The 22852-nt window shown below is 57.5% G+C and overlaps 3 protein-coding genes and 1 long non-coding RNA gene across 5 annotated transcripts; 2 read left to right on the forward strand and 2 right to left on the reverse strand.

The window, feature by feature from the left end:
- Positions 1 to 1062: 1062 nt before the first annotated feature.
- RIC8A (RIC8 guanine nucleotide exchange factor A) lies at positions 1063 to 13164 on the reverse strand. Of its 2 annotated transcripts, none has more exons than XM_068194441.1 (11): positions 13038 to 13164; positions 11428 to 11601; positions 9165 to 9212; positions 6499 to 7113; positions 6064 to 6158; positions 5144 to 5294; positions 4443 to 4538; positions 4149 to 4293; positions 3644 to 3788; positions 2877 to 2996; positions 1063 to 2130 (listed from the first exon to the last, which is right to left on the reverse strand). In XM_068194441.1, exons 2-11 carry the CDS (start codon positions 11509 to 11511, stop codon positions 2010 to 2012), a joined length of 1620 nt encoding a protein of 539 aa, XP_068050542.1. In that variant the 5' UTR covers positions 11512 to 11601; positions 13038 to 13164; the 3' UTR covers positions 1063 to 2009. The 2 variants fall into 2 exon arrangements, with proteins under 2 accessions (XP_068050542.1, XP_068050544.1); XM_068194443.1 differs by lacking the exon at positions 13038 to 13164 and adding an exon at positions 11685 to 11932.
- BET1L (Bet1 golgi vesicular membrane trafficking protein like) lies at positions 13079 to 16527 on the forward strand. Its single transcript, XM_068194449.1, has 4 exons — positions 13079 to 13224; positions 13894 to 13985; positions 14668 to 14724; positions 14949 to 16527. Exons 1-4 carry the CDS (start codon positions 13206 to 13208, stop codon positions 15114 to 15116), a joined length of 336 nt encoding a protein of 111 aa, XP_068050550.1. The 5' UTR covers positions 13079 to 13205; the 3' UTR covers positions 15117 to 16527.
- On the reverse strand, positions 16260 to 17040 carry LOC137476281 (uncharacterized). Its single transcript, XR_011000302.1, has 2 exons — positions 16823 to 17040; positions 16260 to 16497 (listed from the first exon to the last, which is right to left on the reverse strand). It is a non-coding gene; the product is annotated as an uncharacterized lncRNA (long non-coding RNA).
- Positions 17041 to 17044: 4 nt separating this feature from the next.
- Positions 17045 to 22438, forward strand: VPS51 (VPS51 subunit of GARP complex). The gene is made up of 10 exons (XM_068194440.1): positions 17045 to 17260; positions 17727 to 17856; positions 18411 to 18557; positions 18741 to 18957; positions 19102 to 19831; positions 20009 to 20227; positions 20547 to 20768; positions 20933 to 21054; positions 21503 to 21590; positions 21916 to 22438. Exons 1-10 carry the CDS (start codon positions 17060 to 17062, stop codon positions 22174 to 22176), a joined length of 2337 nt encoding a protein of 778 aa, XP_068050541.1. The 5' UTR covers positions 17045 to 17059; the 3' UTR covers positions 22177 to 22438.
- The last annotated feature ends 414 nt before the right edge of the window (positions 22439 to 22852 follow it).

A 22852-nucleotide genomic window follows, 5' to 3' on the forward strand; every position in this document is an offset into this window, starting at 1 on the left:
GAAATGGTGGGGACTTAGTTTTTAACTATGCCCTGCTGCCCCCAAAAAGAGAGCTCCCTGATTCTATGAACACCTCCTCCCAAAACACCTAGTGCCAAGTTCAGCCCCTGCTCCAGGGCATTCCAGGCCAGGCCTGGCAGCTGTTCTTAGGGATTAAAGCACTCCGGAAAATTGAAACAATATCAGAAGCAGCTGCATTAAAAACACCAAACCCCCCTTCTCCTTCTGCACATAAAGCTTGGGAAAGCTTCAACAGCTGGGAAGGGATCAGGGTCTGTGTCTGCACACAGAAGGGCTGGACGGGGTGGGGGGGTTGCTAGTTTAAAAAGAGAAAATGCAATTGGCCTAAAATCTCACACTGTGACACAGCAGGGCTGTCCTCAGCCCAGCAGCCTGGAATGGCACTTGGGGGTCAGTCAGGAACTAAACAGAAACACAGAATCATGCAGGTTGGGAAAGGCCTCCAAAATCAGAGAGTCCAACCTGTGACTGATCCCCACCTTGTCACCAGCCCAGGGTACTGAGTGCTACATCCAGGCCTTCCCTGGACACCTCCAGGGATAGGGACTCCACTGCCTCCCTGGGCAGCCTTTCCAATGTCTGACAGCCCCTTTCCATGAGGAAATTCTTACTGATGTTCAACCCGAACCACCCCTGGCAGTGCTTGAGGCTGTTTCCTCTTGTCCCATCCCTTGCTCCCTGGGAGCTGCACCCTCCTGTCAGGGAGCTGTGGAGAGGCAGGAGGTCCCCCTGAGCCTCCTTTTCTGCAGACTGAGCCCCCTCAGCTCCTTGTGCTCCAGATCCTTCCCCAGCTCTGTTCCCTCCCTTGGACACACTTCAGCCCCTCAATATCCTCCTTGCCACAAGGGGCCCAGAGCTGGACACAGCACTCGAGGGGCCTCAGCAGCGGAAACTGGAAAACCAAGCAAAGCTTCCCTCCAGCTCTTCACCTCCTAGACCATGTTCAGGAACACCCCCAGCTTTTAAGGACACATGGGCAGAAACACCTGGGATGCTCTGCCACGGGGATTTCCTTGCTGGGAGGAATCACTGCCACACTCCTACATATCAGATTGGCTTTATTCTAGCGTCACTTATGCATTCCTACTCGTGATGGGAGGTTTGGGAACTCGGATACATGAGACAGATGAGAAGATTTTCTTTCCAAAGAAAACAGGAATAAAAATAAAGACAATTCTACACCGGGCTGGCTGCAGCCCCTGGGGGACACAGCGACCTGGGGACAGCAAGGATGAGCCAAGGACAGAGCACAGGTATTGGCCTTTTGTCTGGAAAGTGGGAGGTGGGGAGAGGTGAATGCCCAAACCCAGCTGGGTGGTGACAGGGACAGTGCCCGGTGCCAGGGAAGGGACATTAGAGCATTCCCAGCAGCTGCCCGCGCGCTCTTTCCTGCGGCCAATGGAATGCTGGAAGCTTCCAAGGCCTCCCTGGCTCTGCTCTGCTCACCCACACATTCTGGGTGTGCACGGACATGGATACAGCCGCCTGCACCGTGCCTGCGGATCCCACTCCCACTGGAGGCCCACCCCCCTCTCTGGCAGCCCCCCTTCCCACGGCATTCCTGGGGAGCAGCCCCCACTCTGGGGCTGGGCACACACACAGCCATGTGCACACAGGAGGCCCCGAGGATCACTGAACCCTGATAGAGTGGCAGGAAGAACCTCCCCCTGACCCTTCTTCCCAAACAGCACATATTTAAAACCAAAAAATCCTACTGGAGAGTCCTGGAAGCAATTTGGAGTGTGAAGTCCTCAAGGCTGCTGACAGGAGAGACCGAGGTGGAGCCAGGTCACTGAGACCTCTGGAAGGAGAGGTGGCTATGGAGCTGGGAAGGAGGCAGGTGTTCCATGTGGTGGGCTGTGAGGGGTCCAGGCTGGATCCAGATCCCACAGGGAGAGTCCTGGCGCAGTGCCAGCCCCTGGGTGCAGCACCAGTTCCGAGGGAGAGTGGCTGGAGCCCGGCTCTCCGTGGCTGGGGCGGGAGCTGGGTCAGTCCAGCCCCAGGTCCGAGTCGGAGGACGAGCGCTCGTCAGCGATGTTGCGGATGGCGTTCTCCATGGGTGCCAGGTTGCCGCTCGGAGTGATGCCCATGGGCTGGATCACCTTCTCCCTGAAGCCAGGAGAAGAGGGGAAAGGTAAGGCAGAGCTGCAGCACAGCATGGGAACAAACCAGGAATATGGCAGCAAAAGTGGGGCTTGCGGAAATGGCCTGGAACACCCCTGGCACCGCTAAAGATCCCTTCTGAGAAGTGGGCACGGTCCCAGCCCTAAAACTTCCAGCATGGTGAAGCAATGGCCTGGAAGCACAATCCTATTCCCTGGAATAGGCTCCTTTCTAGAGTCCTCTTCTGTGTGGTTCAGGATTCCCAGAGGAAAACTAACAGTGGTGTCCGTGTTCCTTTCCCTCCAACATAGGATGGACTTACTTCCCTCCTACTCTTGAAAGCCTGAACTCATCTGGGCTCCTGTGGGTCAGAGATAACTGGAGAAAGCATTCCAACAGGAAAAGTGGCTGGTGGCACTGGCTGCCATCTGTCCCCACTGTCTCTCCATAAAATGCTGCTTCCCCCCGAGCTGCATTCCCAGGACAGAGGCTGCTGTCCTTTCCAAGCACCAAGACAAAGCTGGCGAGCTTGGGAACAGCACAGGCACAGCAAGGAATTCCACAGTGTCCCATCATGCCAAAGCTGGAGGAGCTGGCAGTGCTTCCCTTGCACATCATGGAGCCCTGCTGAGGGAAGAGTTGCCCCCTATATCCCCTGCCACTCCCACTCCCAGATCCCTCCAGGCCTTGGGAACGCAGCCAAGGGAAGGTTTGTGACAGATGTAACCCTGACACACACCATGTCCCAGTACCTGGACAACTTGTCAAACATGTTGACCAATTTCATGGCTTCATGCTCCTTCTGCTCCTCCGTCATCCCTTCCATGGGGTTGGGCAGCTTCTCCTCAACACGTCCCGTCACAGGGTTGATGCTGCACAGAGAGCAGTGAAGCCAGGGCTCAGGGCAGGGACAGCAGGAGACAAAGGGCTGTTTGGAATTCTTCTGAGCCTCATGGAGCAGAGGAATGGCATAGCAGCACTGGCTGTCACCGCTGCTCGTGCCCTGAGCCCCAAGTGCCATCACAGTGCTACTAGGGATTCTGACCTACATCCTTACAAACACCTCCCTTTTCTCTAACATCCCCTCCTGCCAATGCCACAGTGCCACTGGAAATGGGGTACATGAGGGCAGGTGACATTTCCTCCCTCTCCTCAAGGCAGGAGACAAAAGCTAATGGAGAAAATCCCAACAAACCCAACCTGCAGGGACACTGAACAGTGTGTGGGGGATGCATGGGTGGCCATGGGAACCCCCACCCTCAAGATACCACCCACTACAAAGGAGAAAGGAAAAAAAATAGAGGGAAGGGAAAAAGAGGAACCAAAAACCAGCTGGGTGTAGCAACACTGAGCTCTGGAGAGGGGTAGGAAAAACAGGCTCTTCCACCTCTGCTGCGGGTGGAAGAGCATAACAGGGAGATGGCAGCAGGTGCATGAAAAGGGATGAAGAGGGATCAGGAGTGGGAGGGAGGAAGGTGTGGGAGAAGGGGATTTCTAGATGGGGAGTGGATCTCTTTACTTGGGCTTTGCCTCTTTGTACTCCTCCGTGTCCGTGTCTTCATCCTCCGAGTACTCCCCCTCTTCCCGGCCGCCGGCCATGAGGCCCCGTGCCGCCAGCAGCCCTGCAGCGTTCCCGTAGCCCGTGTACTTCACAAACCGGGACACTGCCAGGAGAAGGGACAGAGACCACCCTGTGCTCCCCTCCTGCCTGCAGCCCTGTGTTCCCACCAGCCCCAGCAGCATGGTTTTGCCACGTCTCCAGGCTGTGGAGACAAGGAGGTGCTGACAGGGAGCAAGGCCCGTGCATGGGAGTTGAATGTGGGCCAGGCTGTGAGCAGGGTGCTGGGGTGTCCTCCAGCACAGCTTGTCCCTCACCGCTGGCCTGAGAGACACCACCTCCTTCCCACAGAGCTCCTGGAGCTCTCCCCTTATCCCTACTCAGCAGGGCTGTCCTGAGGGAAGGCAGAAGCCCTGCAGAGGGTCCCAATCTCAGGGTCTCCCTGTGGAAGCCCCCCAGGACTCACCGCTCTCCTTGCAGAGCACGAACAGGAACTCGGCGGCGCAGTGCTTGACGTCGGTGTCGATGTGTGTCATGAGCCTCACCAGCTTGTTCCGCAGGGAATTCCCCACCTCCGGCCGGTTCCGCACGTCCCGCAGCGGCGGCAGCACCTGCAGGGCCACAGTGAGGGTGACAGGTCATTGTGGGTACCAAAGCCACCCATAGCAGAGGCGTCTGGAGGGTGGCCACAAGCAGGGCTCTGCTCCCCTCCCCTCCCCTCAGGGCAGCACCCCTGAATGTGGGGCTGAGCACAGCATACCCTGGCCTTCAGGAACTTCCTGGTCTGCCGGTGGACTCGGGCACTCTCCGTCAGCAGGTTCAGCACAGGGGTCAAGCTCTCCTTCAGCTTGTGGCCCTGCAGAAACATCCCCAGAAGGAGCAGCACGTCAGTCGTGCTGAGCTCAGCTTGTCTGGCTCATGCTGGAGAACACAAGCATAGACCATCAGGGAGATGGAGGGACATGGAGCTTCCCAATCTCTGCCACAGGCATTCAGTGCCTCCTTCCTCCCCACACCACTTGCTGTGGCACAGGCAGTGCCAGAAATATTTAAGCAGGGCATCCAGGGCAGAGAAGTGCAGTGGTAAAAGTTGGAGGCCCTTTGGAACAACTCCAGAGGCTGAAAACTGTAGTCAGCTTAAAAATAACAGGAACTCTGGTTTCCAGAACTGCCCACTGGATCACTGCTGAGTGAAACAGGGCTGATTTGTCAATCACCCTGTTAATTATCAGCTAATCATCCACTGTTCCACCAATCTCACTGCCTGCAGTCCTCAATAGCAATGGCAGTCACCTTCCCAGTTCAGGGATGTTGGTTTAGTCCCACCAACCACAGCTCTGCCAAAACCTGTCCCTCCCACAAAGGGCTAACTTCAAACCAAGCATGCTGCTCCCAGCAAGCTCTTCCAGGCTGAGGGAAAGGTGCCCTGGACCCGTGGGAAGAAGCAGCCCCACCACTCACCCTGTCCAGGCGCCGCTCCAGGAAGTCCAGGAGGATGCTGACCGCATCCATGTTGACGCCCATGTACTCCAGCGAGCCAGGCTGCACTTTGGGAGTCAGGAGCACATCCAGACACTTTAGGGGCAGGTTGCCCAGCAGGTTGACTGTGTGGCTGCACGTGTGAAAGAGAAGAGAAGACACAGTGGTGGAGCTTTGCTCACAGAAGTCCTTCAGCTCTGCAGAAATGAAGGCCTGTCATTAACTTGCAGGAGTGTGAGGACCCGGCAATCCAAGTTTTCCTGGAGCATCTCAAGCTCCTCACACCACTGAAAGGGGATAACTTAAGATATTTTTTGGGCAGCTAACTATATGCTGAGAGTCCAGAGATACTTTAGTGACATCTGAGAACCCACAGATGTCACACAGAGCCAAGCAGGACCAATCTGGGTGGTCCAAGGTCTGCCTCTGGAGTCTCCTTGGCCACTCCTAATCCTGATGTTCCACACCAGCGCTGCTTGGGATCCCCCCAACTATGTAGTCTTGGGGACAAGGTGGTGTCACCTGCTCCAAGCTGAAACCCCTGCACCAATAATGCTTGGCAACATGACACAGCCAATTTCTCAGCATGGCTTAAGACTAATTAAGGCCACCTCATGGACGTTTTAAAGCAGTACACTTCTTCCCTGGCCAGTCGCCCACTGAGGTGGATGTCACCATTGGGACAGCCTGACACAGAACATGAAACAAGATCTCAGGGGTCAGGAGGCCATGGCATTCCCATATGGCATTCCCAGGGCAGGAAAGCCTGTTTCTGAGCTTCAGCAGTGTGAGGGATCCCTAGGCTAAACCCAAAAGCTGCTGGTCTGCAGAGTCCCTCCCAATTGCCCAAGGTCCTGCAGGATGTGCCTGGGGGAGCTGGCACAGCTCTTCCCAACACAGACCTGTGGAACTCCTCGGTGCGGTCCTCACCATCGGCAGAGATCATGAGGCAGTGGCGCAGGAGGGCACCCAAGTGCCTGTACAAAGCAGCATCTTCCTGGCTCCAACATGGAGAAAGAAACACCTCAATCAGCAAAGGGGATCCCACACATCCCAGAGCCTACAGCCCATTTTCCCCTCCAGCAGCCTGATCATGGACTGCAGGGCGTTCCAGGGAAAGCAGACTCTCAATTCTCCATTTGGGAACGCTAAAAGTACAGGCAAAGTAAGGGACAATACTGCACTGGACAGAGGCAGTGCCCTAAAGATACCCGAGTCCCTCACCACCCTGAGGGTGCACAAGGATCAGTCTGGGAAACGAGAAATTGCAAGGGAGGAGAAAACCTGCAAAGCCAGAGCCCAGAGACACACGAATGCCACGGGACCAAGGAGCTCACCTCGTCCACCTCCCTCTTGCTGGAATCAAAGGTGATGTTGAAGAGCACTTTGAGGATCTCCATGGCTCGCTCCGCCTCCTGCCGAGGCAAAGGTGGGAGAAGTCCCTCCTCAGTGGCAACTTCGTAGGGGTCCAACCACTTGACCCCAAGGGTCAGCTCCAGGGTGTCTGTCATGAGGCTGATTCCCCGGAGCTCCTGGGCGAGCTGCTGCCGGATGTCCACCCTGAGGGCCGTCAGCAGGAACAGCAGGCGCAGGTCGAAGAACTTGATGTCATGAGGAAGACTCCGCTCGTTGTAGAGCTTGATGCGCCGGGCCAGCCCCACCACCAGCCGTCCCTCCGCCGTCAGCTCCTGCGCCATGGTGCTGCTGAACACAATGTTGCATAGGCATTTCAGGGATTCCAGGATTACATCCAAGTCTGGGACCTCCCGGATGAGCTCCTCAGAGTAATCGATGCCAGCGTGCCTGGAGAGGGTCTTCAGGCCTTCCTTGGTGGTGAAAGGGTCGAGGCAGTGCTTGTCCCGGGACAGGATGCGGATGCTCTCCAGGCAGGTGACTTGGCAGGATGGCTGCAGCTCCCTCTCCAGGAACTTGATCAGCAGCTGGGCCATTTTCTGTGCAGTTGGAAACAAGCAATGCCTTGGATACTGACACTTCCCAGGGCTCCCTACGGCCCTGGCACGTTCTGCCCTGGACAACAGCAGTGTCACCTGGGCCTGCTCGAGTGTGCACTTGGCAGTACTCAGGAACTGTCTGGCTCTGGCATTGATCCTGACCAGTTTGGGCAAGAACAACCAGGAAAAAACATCTTGCAGAGGGTGTTGGGTGCAAAGGGAGAGCACAAACAGGTCAGTGTTGTAGCTCTGCCCTGGTGAGGATGGTTCAGACTGACAGGGCTGACCTGCCCACTGCACAAGGGAGGGACACAGGACCCAAGGGAGGTGAGGAGAGCACCTGATGCCTTGGGAAAAAAGGTGAAGAGATCTCAGGAGATTCAAATAAGCAGCATCTCCTTAATTTCAGTGCTGTCTGGAGACCTACTGGCCCAGATCTTCCACGAGTACAGACTGGCAGAGCCCCACTAACACAATTCACAGGGGCTGCAAAGCTCACGGGGAACGGTGAGTCACGGAGCAGCACGAAAGCACGGGTAAGGCCTCAGAGACACGGGCAGCTCAAGGCTGAACCACGTGTGGCAACACTTCTCATCACACCAGTAACCCACACACACTGCTGGGGGAGCCCACCAGACCTCAAACACAACGCAGCTCAGAGCACGTGTCTTTCTGTGATGTTACAAAAGTGAAAGAACCCAAAAAATGAGGTTTGTAACTGGCTTAACAGCCTCATTGGTTACACTTCAAAATAATCAGAGAATCATTAAGGTTGGAATCATTAATCATAATCATTAGTCATTAATCATAATCATCCAGCTTGGAAAAGACCTCCAAGACCATCAAGTCCAACCTGTGACCAATCAGCACTTTCAAAACCAGAGCAGAGCATGGAACAGTTATTTCTTGAATACCTCCAGAGATGGATGCTGGCTATACCACCTCCTTAGGCAGCCCCCTTCCAATGCCTGACCACCCTTTCCAGGAAGAAATTCCTCCTGATATCCAACCTCACTCTACCCTGGTGAAATGAAACTACCGAGGGAAGGAATGAAGCAAAACTGAACTTCAGAGGCCCATGGTGTGCCCCAAACTCATATCCTGGAGAAATGATGAAGTACAGCTGTTCCTCTTCTCCTACCTCACAGGGAGACAGAGTTTTAGATACAGTCCCAGCAACCAAAGCCTCAGGCTGGCTCAGGGGAAAGAGATCTCAGGGTGTGTGCCGGAAGCTGAACCATCTGAACACCCAAGCACCAGGAAGTAGTGGTGATGTTCTTCTCATATTTCATGGCATACATCCCAAAAGTGGGACACTGTGCCTGAAGCCACGTCCTGTGTGACTGTCCCAGCTCACACAGCGGGTCAGTGCAAGACAAAGAGCTCAGATCTCATCAGATCCAGTCCCACGTTTCAGGCTGTGCCTGGAACGCTCCATGTGGCAGCTGCTGGCCCTGGCACAGCCAAAGGAGGTCCAACTCCCCACCCGGGTCGCCTGGCCTGCACTTGCTGTGCTAACACAGGCTTTGGCACCACCCACCAGTGAACTGACCACAGAACTGAGCCAGCTGGAAAATAACCCAGGGAAAACAGGCATTCTTATGTTAGAACAGCCAGGCAGGAGCAGGAATGAGCAGGCAGAGTGTTCCTTCCCTCCAAGTGCCAGATTACACCAGCTCAAAGGATTTGCTAGTACACAGCTCCTGGCAAATCCCACTGCTGGCTCCCAGCAGAGCCCCTCACCCTCCCCCGGAGCCAGCACTGCTGTGATCCCTGTCCAGAGGCACCAGAGATCACATCCATAACTGGGACTATATGGATCATGGAACCATTGCTAGTGGCAGTTGGATGCCGATCTTTATCCAAAACCACCAAATACTGATGGAAAGAACAGAGCCAGACACTCCAAGCACACAATTCCCTAACCAAGTTAATGGAAAACTTTCAGTTCTTCTCCTGTGGGAGCTGCTTGCCAAGCCCAGCTGGACATGAGTACAGAGCAGCAGATTTACACACTGACCAGAGGAGGAAAGCAAGCAGCGTGTGCCTACCTTCCTCTCTTCCCGCTCCTCATCCTCGAAGATGAAACACTGAGATTTCTGTGGGAAAAACAAAATCAATCAGAAAGAGGAATAGGTTAACTCCATGGGACCAGAGCAGAGCCATTCAGCTGGAAAGCAGCAGGTCCAAAACATGCTGCAACAGCAAACACACCATGTCCTGACAGTCCCCCCCACATCATGGGCATCACCCCTGGCTCCACAGCACCAGTGAAATGCCACAGGCCAGCTGACAGATGGATTTAGTTTAAATACTGCAGCAGCACAGTGGGTATTCATCCCAATCCCAATATCCTGTAAGAGCTGGTAATTCCCCTGCTCAGTGATACCACTGAGCTGTGCCTACACGTCTCCCCTTGATATTTATTATTCCTTTTCCTGACCAAAAGAAGTCTTGTCTCCTTGGTACATGGGAATGGATCCTCGTGGTTATCCAGGTGATTCTCTAAACACAAGGGACTTTATCTCCACACTCCATCCTGTCCCCATGCTAACAAACACTCCTGATCTCTATTCATTGTGTTTCTCTTGCTATTTTGTTTGTTCTTCACTGACAGTCTCCTTCCTGACCAAACCTGTTCCCATGGAACTGGAGATCACAGGTGCCTGGGGAGAAGCAGAACCTCCCAGTGATTGAGGCAATCCTTGTTCACACCAAGAGAGCGTTTGATCCCAGCTTGGAGAACAAAAACGTTTAAAATCCATAAAACACTGATTATGTGTGTGCAGTCACCAAGAGCCCAGGGATAGAACTGGTTCTGTTCAGCCTGGAAGCAGCGATGGACACAGTGCCTGGAGCAGCCCCAGGTGTGGGGGCAGGACAGGTGTACTCCAGCCAGACTGAGTGTGAGCTCCATGAGCTGATCCATCCACACTACCAGGAGCTGATGGCTCAGTCCTGGCACCGCCGTGTTCCACAAGCAGGCTGCTTGTTCATCCCTCAGCACATCCTCTTTTCAGGCTGTAATCCCATTCGGGGATATTTTGGCCACACCTGGGATTTCGCTTTAGCTGTATTATGTTCCCAGCAAGCAAAAACTGCGTGCACAATAGTGAATTAAAACAAATCCGCAGGAAAAGCATACAGAACCATCAGTCTTGCAGCAGAAGCAATGCCAGGCTGTGCCAGGTTTATCTGCAGTTTCATAATCCTCTTTGACTGCTCCATTTCCTCCAGACAGGCCAGCAACCCCTGTAGCTGAAGCTCCCTAGGCTCGATACCCCAGGAAGGACCCAGCTGTGGGAATCCAACAGGAAATATCGTGGTTTGGGGGCACTGTTTGCACCTGCTGCTGGTGCTGTTAATCCTCAGTGCTGTCCTTAACAGACACCTGCTCCTTCTTGGCCAATATCTCCCCATTCCAAATCTGACTGTTAGGAATAGTTCCACACACTGACTCTCTCACACTCTTGCAAAATATTCCTCAGGTTTTCCCTGCTGGCTTCCACCTACTCCAGCATGGTGCAGAGTGAGTCAGAGTGATCCACAGGGCCAGCCCCTCTCAGGGGAAACCTCCGAGTTTCTCTGACAACTAGAGTCTGTATTTCACAGAGCCATAGAATATCCTGAGCTGGAAGGAACCCACACAATCCATTCAGTCCAGCTCCTGGCTCTGCCCAGACACCACAACAATCCCACTCTGTGTCTGAGAGCGCTGTCCAAACGCTCCTGGAGCTCTGGCAGCACTGCAGCTGTGCCCATTCCCAGGGGAGCCTGTTCAGTGCCAACCACCCTCTGGGGGAAGAACCTTTTCCTAATATCCAACCTAAACCTCAACAGCTGTTCCCTTGGATCCTGCCACTGGTCAGAGAGCAGAGACTGGAGCTGCCCCTCCGCTGCCCCTCAGGAGGAAGCTGTAAACGGCTGAGGTCTCCCCTCAGTCGCCTTTCTCCAAGCAGAGATTTACTACCACGGATAATCTTTTCCTACTTTAAGGCTAGAAACACTCCCATCTCTGCTTCCAGATCGTTGGGGTTTGATATTCTACATTCATTATTTACGGCTTTCAGAGCCGTGCCCATACGAGATCCCAGCAGTCACCTCCAATCATCTTTTGACTTGCAAATCCCAACACCGTTTCACCTGCAGCTCCTCCCTGGACTATGTCAGCACCTCCAAAACTGCCTTAACATAAAAGATACTCCTACTCGGTCCTCACCTTGACTCTTATTTCCTGGCCAGGCTTTATTTGGGATCTGGATAATAATTTTTTTAGGAGTTCCTGAGATGAGGGAAGCGTTGATGCTCACTCACCTCTTGGTTGTAGACCTGGAGCACCTTGAGAACCGTGTCCTGCTCCCCACTTTCCAGCGTGGATACCACAGCCTGGAGCTCCATTATCCCAACAGCTCAGCTATGACACAGCCCAGAGGAAGAGGAGCGAGGGGATTTCCAGGGTGATGGAAAAGCAGCTCAGCACACAGACCTCTGAGCGGGAAGAGAGAAAGGGGTGGAGAGAACAAGGAGGGAAAAAATGCAACACAAAAAAAATCCCAAGTGATATTGCTCACACTGCTGCATCCATAAAAGTGGAGCAGATGGATAACCCGAGCAAAGCCAGCAGCCAGCTTCCTCTCTCTCTCCTGCTAATCCTCTTCTTCCTCGCTTTGCTTTTCAATGTTGAATATATGCCCTCCCAGGAAAGCACTCAGGGAAAACCTTCCCCCCACCAGCTGGAGATTAACGTGGAGCAGATAACAGCAGCTCCCTGAAATAGCTCCCTGCCTCCTCCTCCTCCTCCCCGCCTGCCCTGATTTCTACTGCCACACAGTGGGAAAAATAACAAATAAAACAAGAAACATCGCCGTGGAGTGACAAGGGATGGAGCGACAAGGCAGCCAGGCGGGAGAGCGTCCTCCGGCTGCAGGCGGAGCTACCTTGGCAGGTGGTGGGAAGCAGACCCAGGAGGGTTTGGTGGCGGGTTGGATTATGGCCGATCCCTGCAGGCGCGGCCAAAAGGAGCGTCCGGAGCCGGCCACCCCCGGGAGAGGATGTCCCTGCCGACACTGCCAGCGAACAGATGCGCAGCACCGCGGGATTATTTTGGACACGGCACCGGTTTAGCGGCTCACGGAGCCCCGCGAGCCCAGGGAGATGGGACATGACTCGCAGTGGGGGGAAATCCAGCAGATTTGAGCACGGACATGTGTTCGGCTTCCGTGTTGCCATGAGGATGAGGCTGAGCTGGTCACACCAACCTCAACACGCCGGGATCCCAGGCTCAGGGCCCCCGGGGTTTGGGAATTACACGGGCTGTCCCCTCCTGCCCACGCAGCCCCAGAGGGGCTTTTTGCGGGGACCAAAAGAGGCAGATCCTGCATTTTGGAAGGCAGAAAGCTGTGGAGACAGGAGGCTGGGCTGGCCCGCGGCAGGGACACAGCATCCCCATGCGCAGGGGCTGGGATAGAGGGGATCCACCTCTGGTTTTGGAGGGATGACATTAACCAATGGATCATTGGGCATATCCCCATTTCCATACTCCTTCTGCCTCCTCACATTGGCACCTCATTCCCTCACCATTTGGGTAGATTCCAAACCCCCTTTTTTGTCCCCATAACCCTGTTTATGTCCCTAAACCCCTACTCCCCCACCCCCCCAAACCTCTATTTTTGTCCCAAGACCCTATTTCCCCCCCAAACCTCTAATTTTATCCCAAGCTCCTATTTTTTTCCCCTAAACCTCTATTTCCCCACCCCCAAAACCCCTAATTATTTCCCCAAAACTTCTTTTTGTCCCCAGACCCCTATTCTTGTCCCCAGAGCCCTGTATTTGTCCCCAATCCCCCCCGGTTTTGTCCCCAAGGCGCTGTTTTCTCCTCCAGCCCCCAGTCCCGCCCCTGTGCCCGGGCAGGGCGCTGGCCGTACCTGCGGACCGGGATCCCTCGGGGGGCGGTTCCAGCCCTTCCGCCCCGGCCCGGGCGAGCGGCCCGAGGGTCCCGGTGCCGGGGGGAAGGAGGAGGAGGAGAAGGAGGAAGAGCGGGCGGACATTTCGTGGCGGCTCCGCCCGGCGGGGCGGGACGGGCCGGGGCAGCCATGGCGGAGCGGGGCCGAGGTGAGGGGACAAGGGACAGCGACAGGGACAGGTTTGGGGGGCAGAAGGAGCTGGAGCGGGTCAGAGGGAGGAGGAACTCCCGATCCCACTGAACCCCACGGGGCCTCTTGCAGTGCCCCGATTTCTCCCCTATAGCCCGGGAATAACCCCCCCCGCAAGCCATAATTGACTACCTGGTCCCCTTTTGGGGTCCTGGGCTGCCCCCCCCGAACTCCGAATTGCCTCCTCTAACCCTTAATTGTCCCCTTGAACCCCTAAGCGCCCCCCATAAACCCTAAGTACCCCTTTGAGCCCCCAGCTGCCCCCATAGCCCCTAATTGCCCCGGAAATCCTAATCCCCCCCGGAGCCCAACTGCCCCACAATGGGGGGCAATGCCGAGAGACCCCAACACGGCCGAGGGGCAAAGGGCCCCGGATTTGCTGGGTTTCACCCAAATCTCACCCCTGGAGGTCACTGGCCATGGAACCCCCACAGCCGCTGCTGGGCTGTGGTGGCAGTTCAGGGTGCAAGTCTGGGTTCTCGCCCTGGCCTGTTTGGGGGAAGTCTGTGCTGTTTTGGTCACATTTTCAGAAGGTTCCGCGGCGCAAACCACGCGAGGAGGGGCTGTGATGGGAACAGAGCTGTGCTGTGGCAGGGCAGGGGTGATGTGTCCTCCTCGTTCTCCCCAGGGCAGAGTCCGAGCGCCATGGAGGACCTGCTGGATGTGGAGAACAAGCGGATGGCCGACAGCCTGGCCAGCAAGGTCACCAGGCTGAAGTCGGTGAGTGCTGAGGTCACAGCAGGTGTTGAGGTGAAGGACAGGCTCTGATTACCTGGGAGTCCTGCAGGGGATCACAGAACCGTGGAAAGGTTCGGGTTGGACAGGAGCTTAAGGTTCATCCAGTCCCACCCCTTCCCATGGGCAGGGACACTTTCCACTAGACCAGGTTGCTCCAAGCCCTGTCCAACCTGAACACAGGGGTGTTGCTAAGCTCACCTCCTCGGGGAAAAATTAATGGAAAAAAGGCAGGTAGATTAATTTTGGAAAATACCTGTGTCTCTGTGTAACTGTTCTTAAAGCTGGTTTGCTCCTATTCACATCAAATACTTTGATTTAGAGCTTTAACCTCTAAATTATTATTAAACGTGTAGTACAAACCATGAAAGAAGTCGAAGACTCACTGTGTAAAAGGGCAGGGTGAATTCCTGCCATTGTGTCCCAGGGTTTAAACTCCCCTCTCTAGCTGGCAGATTTAGACAACCAGGCTTTATTTTCAGAGCTGGAAAAGTTCGCCTGCCTGACAGGGAAATGCCATTTTCCTTGTTCCTGCACCAGACAAGCCCCTGTGTGTCTGTTGCAGCTGGGAAAGGAGCAGCTTGTTTTAATAATTTGCATTTCAGATTTTAGAGGTCCTCTGGACATTAAAAGCTCATTAATGCCCATTTCCTGCCTTGCCCTGCAGCTGGCTCTGGATATTGACAAGGATGCTGAGGAACAGAACCGCTACCTGGATGGCATGGTAAGGACCTGGCAAACGGGACACGGGGCTTTCTGTGCAAATCAGGGAATTGGGATGACAGGGGGGACAGCAAAAGCCCTTAAGGGAGAAGCCCTATATCAGCACTGGGATTGTTAGGGTGTCCTGTGCAGGGCTTGGAGCTGGACTGGCTCATCCTTGTGAGTCCCTCCAACTCAGGAAGTCCTGTGATTCTGCAAGGCCTCCAAGGTGTCTTTTCCTGCCAGGACTCGGATTTCCTGAGCGTGACAGGGCTGCTGACGGGCAGCGTGAAGCGCTTCTCCGGCATGGCGCGCTCCGGCCGCGACAACCGCCGGCTGCTCCTCGCCGTGTCCGTGGCGCTCATCCTCATCTTCTTCATCCTCTACTACCTGGTGTCCCGGGCAGGGACCTGAGCCCGGGCTGGGAGGTGGCACAGGCCAGACCCCACCGTCCACAGACCTGTCCACACGTTTTCCAGAGGAGCCTCCAGCCACACCTCCACCTTCCCAGTGACTTTTCCTCCTTCCAGCTCGTCATCGCTCTGGCTGGGCCCAGACAGCTCTTCCAAAACAAGTTTGGCTCCGAAGGGATCTTCATGTCTATCGGGATTTTGGGGTCATGGCTCTGACCATGGTCGTGACCTCCTGCCTTGTCCGCATCCTGTGGGCTGTTTCTAAGGGCCTCTTCCACATCACCTCCCTCAATGAAAACCAGGAGCTAACAAATCCAGGGACTTGTGGGTACTCCGTAACTCAGCTGCGCTTCGTGAGCTGTAGGATTTAGGATGCTGACTTAGGGGATTTGGGAGTACCAACGTGTGACTTACATTCCATGTGGCCACTCTCCATTTCCCTGGGACTTGCAGACCACATCCCTGGGCTGAAAGGAAACCTGTGAAAGGAAACCTGTGCATTGCTAATTCGGGTGGAATTAGCAATGGATCTGGGCCTGGATACTCTCACATTGTAGCAGGGAAGAGATGCAGGGGAGCAGGGCTTTTATTAAATCCTGGCTCGGTTGTCTTTATCATCCTGGAGGGCAAACCGGGCTGGACCCTGTGGGAAGGGAGTCCATAACCACATGGATTTGCACTTGTGTGGAACCTTCCAGAACCTTCCCACACATGTGCAAATTAATTTACTAAATCGGGGTAAAGAAATCTGGTGGCAGAAGGTGCAGTTAATTGTGGTTACTGTGGCATCCTGGTTTTAGAGCACTTTGGGGAGATGTAGTGCCAATAAAGTGAGGTGGAATTCCCCCCGCCGTGCTATCGGGAGTGGGGGGGGGTCAAGGAGGGATTTGCTGATTTGTTTATGCATTTAGAAGGTACAAAAGGAACCCCTGCCTTACCTTGGGGGGTGTGTTTGCTTATTTGCTTCTCTCTTCCTGTAACAGCCAGGGCTCAGGCATTCCTCCTCCTCTGATTTAGACTCTCCAGCAAACACTCTTCATGGATGGGTGGCTGGGTGTTCCTTTGCCCTTGGGCTAACTCGGGTCCACAGCTATGAAGGGAATGTTGTCCCATGTACCAAACTGCTCACAAAAACACACCCTGGCTGGATTAGGTGTGCTCTTTTCCACATTTGGGAAAAAACGTGCAGGAAAGGCAAGGACAAAGGAGGCAGCAGGAAATTCTTCTGGCTCTTCCTGCTTTCCTAGTGCAACGTGGCAGCTCTGGGCTCTTTCCCTTGGGAACAATCAGTGGCCTGTGATTCCTGGAGCAGGTGACTCCCAACGAAAGGCCCTCAGAGCAGCCCGGCCCTCACCGTGGCAGGGTTTGTTTTGCCTTTCCTGCTGTAAATAAAGCTGATTTTAGACCTTTTAGCCCAGACGTTTGTTCCTTGTGCAAGGTGCAAGGCCGATCACCTGGTGGTACCTGCGGCCTCACAGCCCAATTCCAGCGTCACCCGGAGCCACCCCGGGGCTGGAGTGGGACCCTCGGGTGGGGTGGGGGTCCCCAGGACCCCACCCGGTGTGACGGGGAGATGAGCACGAGGATGCACTGGGGACTCACGGGGACTCACAGGGACACTAGGGAGGCCTGCAGACAGGTGGACAGTGGTGAAAAGGGACAGTGAGAGACACGGGCCCAGGGTTAAGGGTGCCAGCGGCCGCTCACCCCTCGAGGGTCGGTGTCTGCATTCATGTCAGCGTCCTCATGAGAGTTCTTGTCCCCATGGCGCAGCATGACACGGGCCGCGCTGTCTCCGTCCCCGTGGCAGCCACCCCAGGCCCAGGTAACTGGGCCCCGCCATGTCCGGCGCAGCTTTCCCGTCGCCATGGCAACCCGGCGTCGCGTCGGAAGTGACGTAAGGGACAGGCCGGAAGTGGCTGCTGGGGCGGAAGCGGCGGCGCGATGGCGGCGGTGACAACGGGGAGCGGGGCCGCAGGCAGCCCCGAGGCCACCGGCGGGAGCACCGGGGGCGGCGGGTGGCGGCGTCCCCACGGGCCGCTCCAGCGCTACTATGGCCCGTCCACTGCCGAGGAGGCCGAGGCGGTCCCGGACCCCACCGACATCAACGGGCCCCACTTCGACCCGGAGGTGTTCATGACCAAGGTGGGCACGGAGACCCCTCCCGCGGGCACCCCCACCTTGGCGAGGGCTCCGGGACTCCGATGGGCCCCGGGAGGTCCCCGTCACGAGCGATCTCGATGGGTGGGGGAGGACCGCAGGGTCCCCAGAACCTTCGAGCCCCCAGGATCCTGAGGGGATCCCAGAAAGAGCCCTCTCGAGCAGCTTATGGATGTGCTTCCCTGTGCACAGCGGTTCCCACAGTGTGGGAAGGGTACTGAGGTGCTGGGCAGCAGCTGGATCGGGGCAGTTAGCCCTGCGCGGGGGGGAGCCCCGGAGGGCAGCGGGGGCTCCTGGGGAACACCTCCATATCCCGAGAATCCAGGGGGGACAATTGGGGATCCTGCAGGGCAGCTGAGGGTCCCAGACTGACTATGGAGGGCGCAATTAGGGGGCTCCAGAGGGGGCAGTGAGGGATCCAGGGGCAGATGTGCATCCGTTGTCCCCTCAGGTGCGCAGCGAGTGTCCCCTGGGGCAGCTCCTGGCCCGCGAGGCCGCGCTGGGCCGGGAGATCCGCGCCCTGGACAGTGACATGCAGACCCTGCTCTACGAGAACTACAACAAGTTCATCTCCGCCACTGGTGAGCTGTTCCCTCTGGAGCCTACTGATGGCAGCCGTGGGAAATGGGGATTTGGGGGTGCTCGCTCTGAAATCCGCTGATGGCAGCCGTGGGAAATGGGGATTTGGGGGTGCTCGCTCTGAAATCCGCTGATGGCAGCCGTGGGAAATGGGGACTTGGGAGTGCTCACTCTGAAATCCGCTGATGGCAGCCGTGGGAAATGGGGATTTGGGGGTGCTCGCTCTGAAATCCGCTGATGGCAGCCGTGAGAAATGGGGATTTGGGGGTGTTCACTCTGAAATCCGCTGATGGCAGCTGTGGGAAATGGGGATTTGGGGGTGCTCGCTCTGAAATCCGCTGATGGCAGCCGTGGGAAATGGGAATTTGGGGGTGCTCGCTCCGGCAGCACTGGGAAGCTGCCCTGGGGAGCAGCTTGGTGGTTCACTCTGGAGACCAGTGACAGCCAGTGGACAACCAGCTTTCCCTGGGGGTTATGGCTGTGGTGTGTTAATCCTGGGTGGGCTGGGAGACTCCCAGGCAGCCGAGGGACTTGGCACTTGGCTCGTGTTTCCCAGACACCATCCGGAAGATGAAGGTGGATTTCCGGCACATGGAGGCAGAGATGGACGACCTGGCGGCCAACATGGCGGCCATCAGCGCCTCGAGCGCCCGCGTCAGCGCCGCGCTGCAGGACCGGCACCGCCGCGGCGCCCAGCTGGCCGGTACGGAGCGGGGCCATCCGGGGGGCAGATCCAAGGAGATTTATTGGGATGAATCATGTGGGGCAGAGGGGCGGATCTACGGGGTGGGTGTCCCCCTTGGCGGGCAGATCCAGCAGGTGGTCTCACCGCCATGTCTCATCCTGCTCCCGTTGTGTCCCCACCGCTGACCCCGTGTCCCTGCAGGGGTGCAGGCGCTGCTGCGGAAGCTGCAGGCGCTGGTGGAGGTGCCGGGGCGGCTGCGGCGCTGGGCGGGGACGGAGCCGGCTCGTGCCCTGCGCTGCCACGCTCGCGCCCGCGCCGTGCTGCGCCACTACCGCCACCTGCCCTCCTTCCGCGCCATCGAGGACGAGAGCCACGCCATCATGGCCGACCTGGCCCAGCGCCTCCGCACACGCCTCCGGTGAGTTCACCCGGAGCCTGCCGAAGGCAGCGCCGGGAAATGCGGGTTTGGGGCTGTTCACTCCGGAGCCTACTGATGACTTCTGTTGCTTATTCCCTGTTTTCTGCCATGCCACTGTTAACCCCGGGCCCTCCCGACCACCAGGGAGGAGACGCTGGACCCCAAGGAGCTCACCGAGTGTGTGGAGATGCTGCTGCAGCTGGAGGAGCCGGCCGAGGAGCTGAGCGAGGAGTTCCTGAGTCAGGCGGGCACGCGCCTCGAGGCCGAGCTGGCGGCGCTGGAGGCCGAGCTTCCCGCGGCCGACCCCTCGGGCACGGCCACCACGCCGCCTCCGCCCGCCTCCGACATCCTGGACTTCGTGGACCGCGGCAGCTCGGCCTTCGTGGGCACACTGTGCCAGCTGGCCGGCTCGTACCGCGCGCTGTTCGGCGGGGACACGGGGCGCCTGGAGCCCTTCGCCGCCGCGCTGGCCGCCTGCTACTTCGCGCTGCTGGAGCGGCGGCTGGCGCTGGAGCGCGGCCTGGGCGACACGTCCCTGCTGGTGCGGGCGCTCGACCGCTTCCACCGCCGGCTACGCGCGCTGCTCGAGCTGCTGCCCGCGGGCGCCGACGCTGCCGCCGCGCTGGTGGCCCGGGCCGCCCGCGAGCGCGTCGACCGCTACCTGCGCGCCCTGCAGACCTTCTTCCTGGGCTGCCTGGGTGACGTGCGCCAGGCGCTGGCTGCCCCTCGGCCCCCTGGCAAAGAGGGGCCCGGCCTGCCCGACCTGCTGGCCACGCTGGCCGCCTCCGTGCTGGGCCAGCTCAAGGCCGTGCTGGCCTACGTGCAGCTCTTCACTGCCAGGGACGTCGCCTTTGCCAGCCTGCCCTACTTCAAGGTGGGGTAACACGGGGTGGGGTGCTTTGGGGGGACAGGCTGAAGGGGCTAGGGGCATTTTGGGGGTCACTGGAGCAATCTGTGGGTGGCACAGGGCAGGTTAGGGGTCACACAGGGTAGTTTGGAGCCCATACAAGGCAGTTTTGGGGTGTGACCTGCCCCCCCGTTTGTGGCACAGGGGGAGTTCTGCGTGACAGCAGTGCGTGAGGGACTGGTGGTGGCCTTTGTGCGCTGGCTGTGCCGCACCGCCCGTGGCTTCGCTGATGGCCCGGCTGAGCGGGGAGCTCCCGCTGCCCCCCCGGCCCTGCTGCTGCTTCTCGCCCGTCTCTGCCTGGACTACGAGAACTCCACCATCAGCTACATCCTCACCCTCACGGATGAGCAGTTCCCGCCCCAGGTGAGCCTGGTCCTAGGGGACTAAGGGCTCCTGGTCCTAATGGCCCTAAGGGGATCCTGCATGTCCCTGAGGGATTTTCAGGGGGGTTCTGCATGGCCTCAAGAGCCCTTGAAGCCTCAAGGACCTGTAAGAGGGGCAGTGATGCTGCTTCAGGCAGAATGTCCCACCTGTCCCCAGTGTCCCTGTGCCCCCAGGACATCAGATGTAGAGTCACAGGGAGGGGAAGCATCTCCACATGTGCTCATGCCCCTCGTATTCCCAGCGGTGACAGTGCTGCAGAGGAGGTGCGGGGCTGATCCTGCCTGTGTGTGTCCCCCAGGACTCGGGGCTGGCGGTGACGCCGGGGCCGGCGCTGTGTGCGGAGGCGCGGGCGGCGGCGCAGCGGCTGCTGGACCACTACGTGCAGGTGCAGGGCGCAGCTGTGGCGCAGATGCTGCGCAAGAGCGTCGAGACGCGCGACTGGCTGGGCACCGTCGAACCACGCAACGTGCGCGCCGTCATGAAGCGTGTGGTGGAGGACATCACCGCCATAGACGTCCAGGTTGGGCCGACACCGGGGCTGAGGGGGTTGTCCAAGATCCCTGCATGGCCCTTTGGGGATTCTGGACGGGTGTGGGAGGTTCGCAAAGACTTTGACGGATGCTGGGTGCTTTGGGGGATCCCAGGAGGGGGTTGTGGGTGCTGAGGGTGTGGTGCTACCCACAGGTCGGGCAGCTCTTCGAGGAGGGGGTGAGGCGGGCGCAGAGCAGCGATTCCAGCCGGCGTGCCTTCTCCGTCTACAGCAGCTCGCGGGCACCTGGCCGCTATGCCCCCAGCTACACCCCCAGGTCAGCCCCACCACCCCTGGGTCACCCTGGCAACCCCAGGCTCCCTGTGTCACTGCCTGGGCCACCCAGGCACCTGTCACTGCTTGAGTATCCACTGCATCTTCCCGTCACCCTCTTCATGATCCCAGACTGTCCCAGGCTGTCTTGACAGCCCTTAGCTGTCCCCATATCCCCAGACTGTCCTAATGATGATCCCTGTTTGTCCCAACAATCCCTGTGTTCTTACAGCTGTCCCAGAATCCTCTGGTGATCCCCATCATCCTTGAGTGCCTCAGTTGTCTTGTGTCTCCGTGTCCTGGGGCCATCCTCACATTCCCCTACCTTTCTGTCCCCAAAAGCATCCCTGTGTCCTCTGACCCTTTCCATGGTCCCTGACGGTCCCTGTGTTCCCATCCCCACATCCTTGGCTCTGTCAAGTCCCTGAGTGTCCCTGTGTCCATGTCCTCAGTGCCCCCATGGACACCCACCTGCTCAGCAACATCCAGAAGCTTTTCTCTGAGCGCATCGATATCTTCAGCCCTGTTGAGTTTAACAAGGTGAGGTCATGGGGACACCACCATGTCCCTAAACATCCCCAGAAGTCCCTAACTGCCTACCTTCCCACTGCCACATGTCCCTGGTGTCAGGGCTCAGGGTGTCCCTGGGAGCTAATGTCCAGGACAAGGGTGTCCCCAGTGTCCCCTGCCCTAAGACTCTGGGGGGAAGAGTGGGATCTGCGTAGCAACCAGGCCAAGGGTGTCCATGTGCCACACATCCCCGTGCTCTACCTGCGGAGTGCAGTCAGGACAAGGGTCCCCACATCCCGTGTGGATACCATCCCTGCGCCTGCGTGCCACGTGTCCTCGCTGTCCCCTCACACAGGTGTCAGTGCTGACGGGGATCATCAAGATCAGCCTGAAGACGCTGCTGGAGTGCGTGCGGCTGCGCACGCTGGGGCGCTTCGGGCTGCAGCAGGTGCAGGTGGACGGGCACTACCTGCAGCTCTACCTGTGGCGCTTCGCGTCCGACGAGCGCGTGGTGCAGGGGCTGCTGGATGAGGTGGCCGCCAGCGCCGCCCACCGCTGCCTTGACCCCGTCCCCATGGAGCACAGCGTCGTCGAGCTCATCTGCGAGCGCGGGTAGCATGAGGGACAGGGACGTGCCACACCTGGGGCCCGTTACGCCTCTGGGGACAGACTGGGCCCTGTGAGTCCCCACACATACACGAGGTGTCCTTCCCAAAATGAGGATACCTTGTCTTCACACCAGGCTACACCATGTTGTTCAAACCCCCCTTCCCCACTGCCTCCCCAGCCCAGTGACACAGAGACATCCCCCCACCTTGGTGACATCCCCTCATGCCTGGAGACAGCCCCTTTGTCACAAATAAATTATGTGTGAGTTGAATTGAGTGCTGTGTCTCTCTCTGTGCCTGGGGGCTGGGAGCTGGCCCTGCACGCAGTGGGGTCCCACCTGCAGCTGGACTGACAGCACAGGGACAGGGGCTGGGTGCTGAGCGATGTCCCCAATGGACCCACAGCCACAAGGGCCCCAAACCTTAAAAATCAGCCTCCAAAAATCAGCCTTATAATCAAAAGCCTCCATGGGTGCTACAAAGTGCTGGGGAACCCTCAGGGACACAGATTTTCCACTGGAGATCAGTTCTCCCCAGACAGGACATTCTTGCTTTGAGGAATTGGCACAAAAGAGACGAGACTCCAAACCCTCAATTTCTGTAACAAAAAGCTGTGAGGAGCCCAGAAATGATTAAACTCACTTTATCCAACAGTGTTTGGCCAACTCAGAAGCTTTTGTACAA

This window comes from Anomalospiza imberbis, chromosome 6 (genome assembly GCF_031753505.1).
Source record: "Anomalospiza imberbis isolate Cuckoo-Finch-1a 21T00152 chromosome 6, ASM3175350v1, whole genome shotgun sequence".
Taxonomy (NCBI): Eukaryota; Metazoa; Chordata; class Aves; order Passeriformes; family Viduidae; genus Anomalospiza; species Anomalospiza imberbis.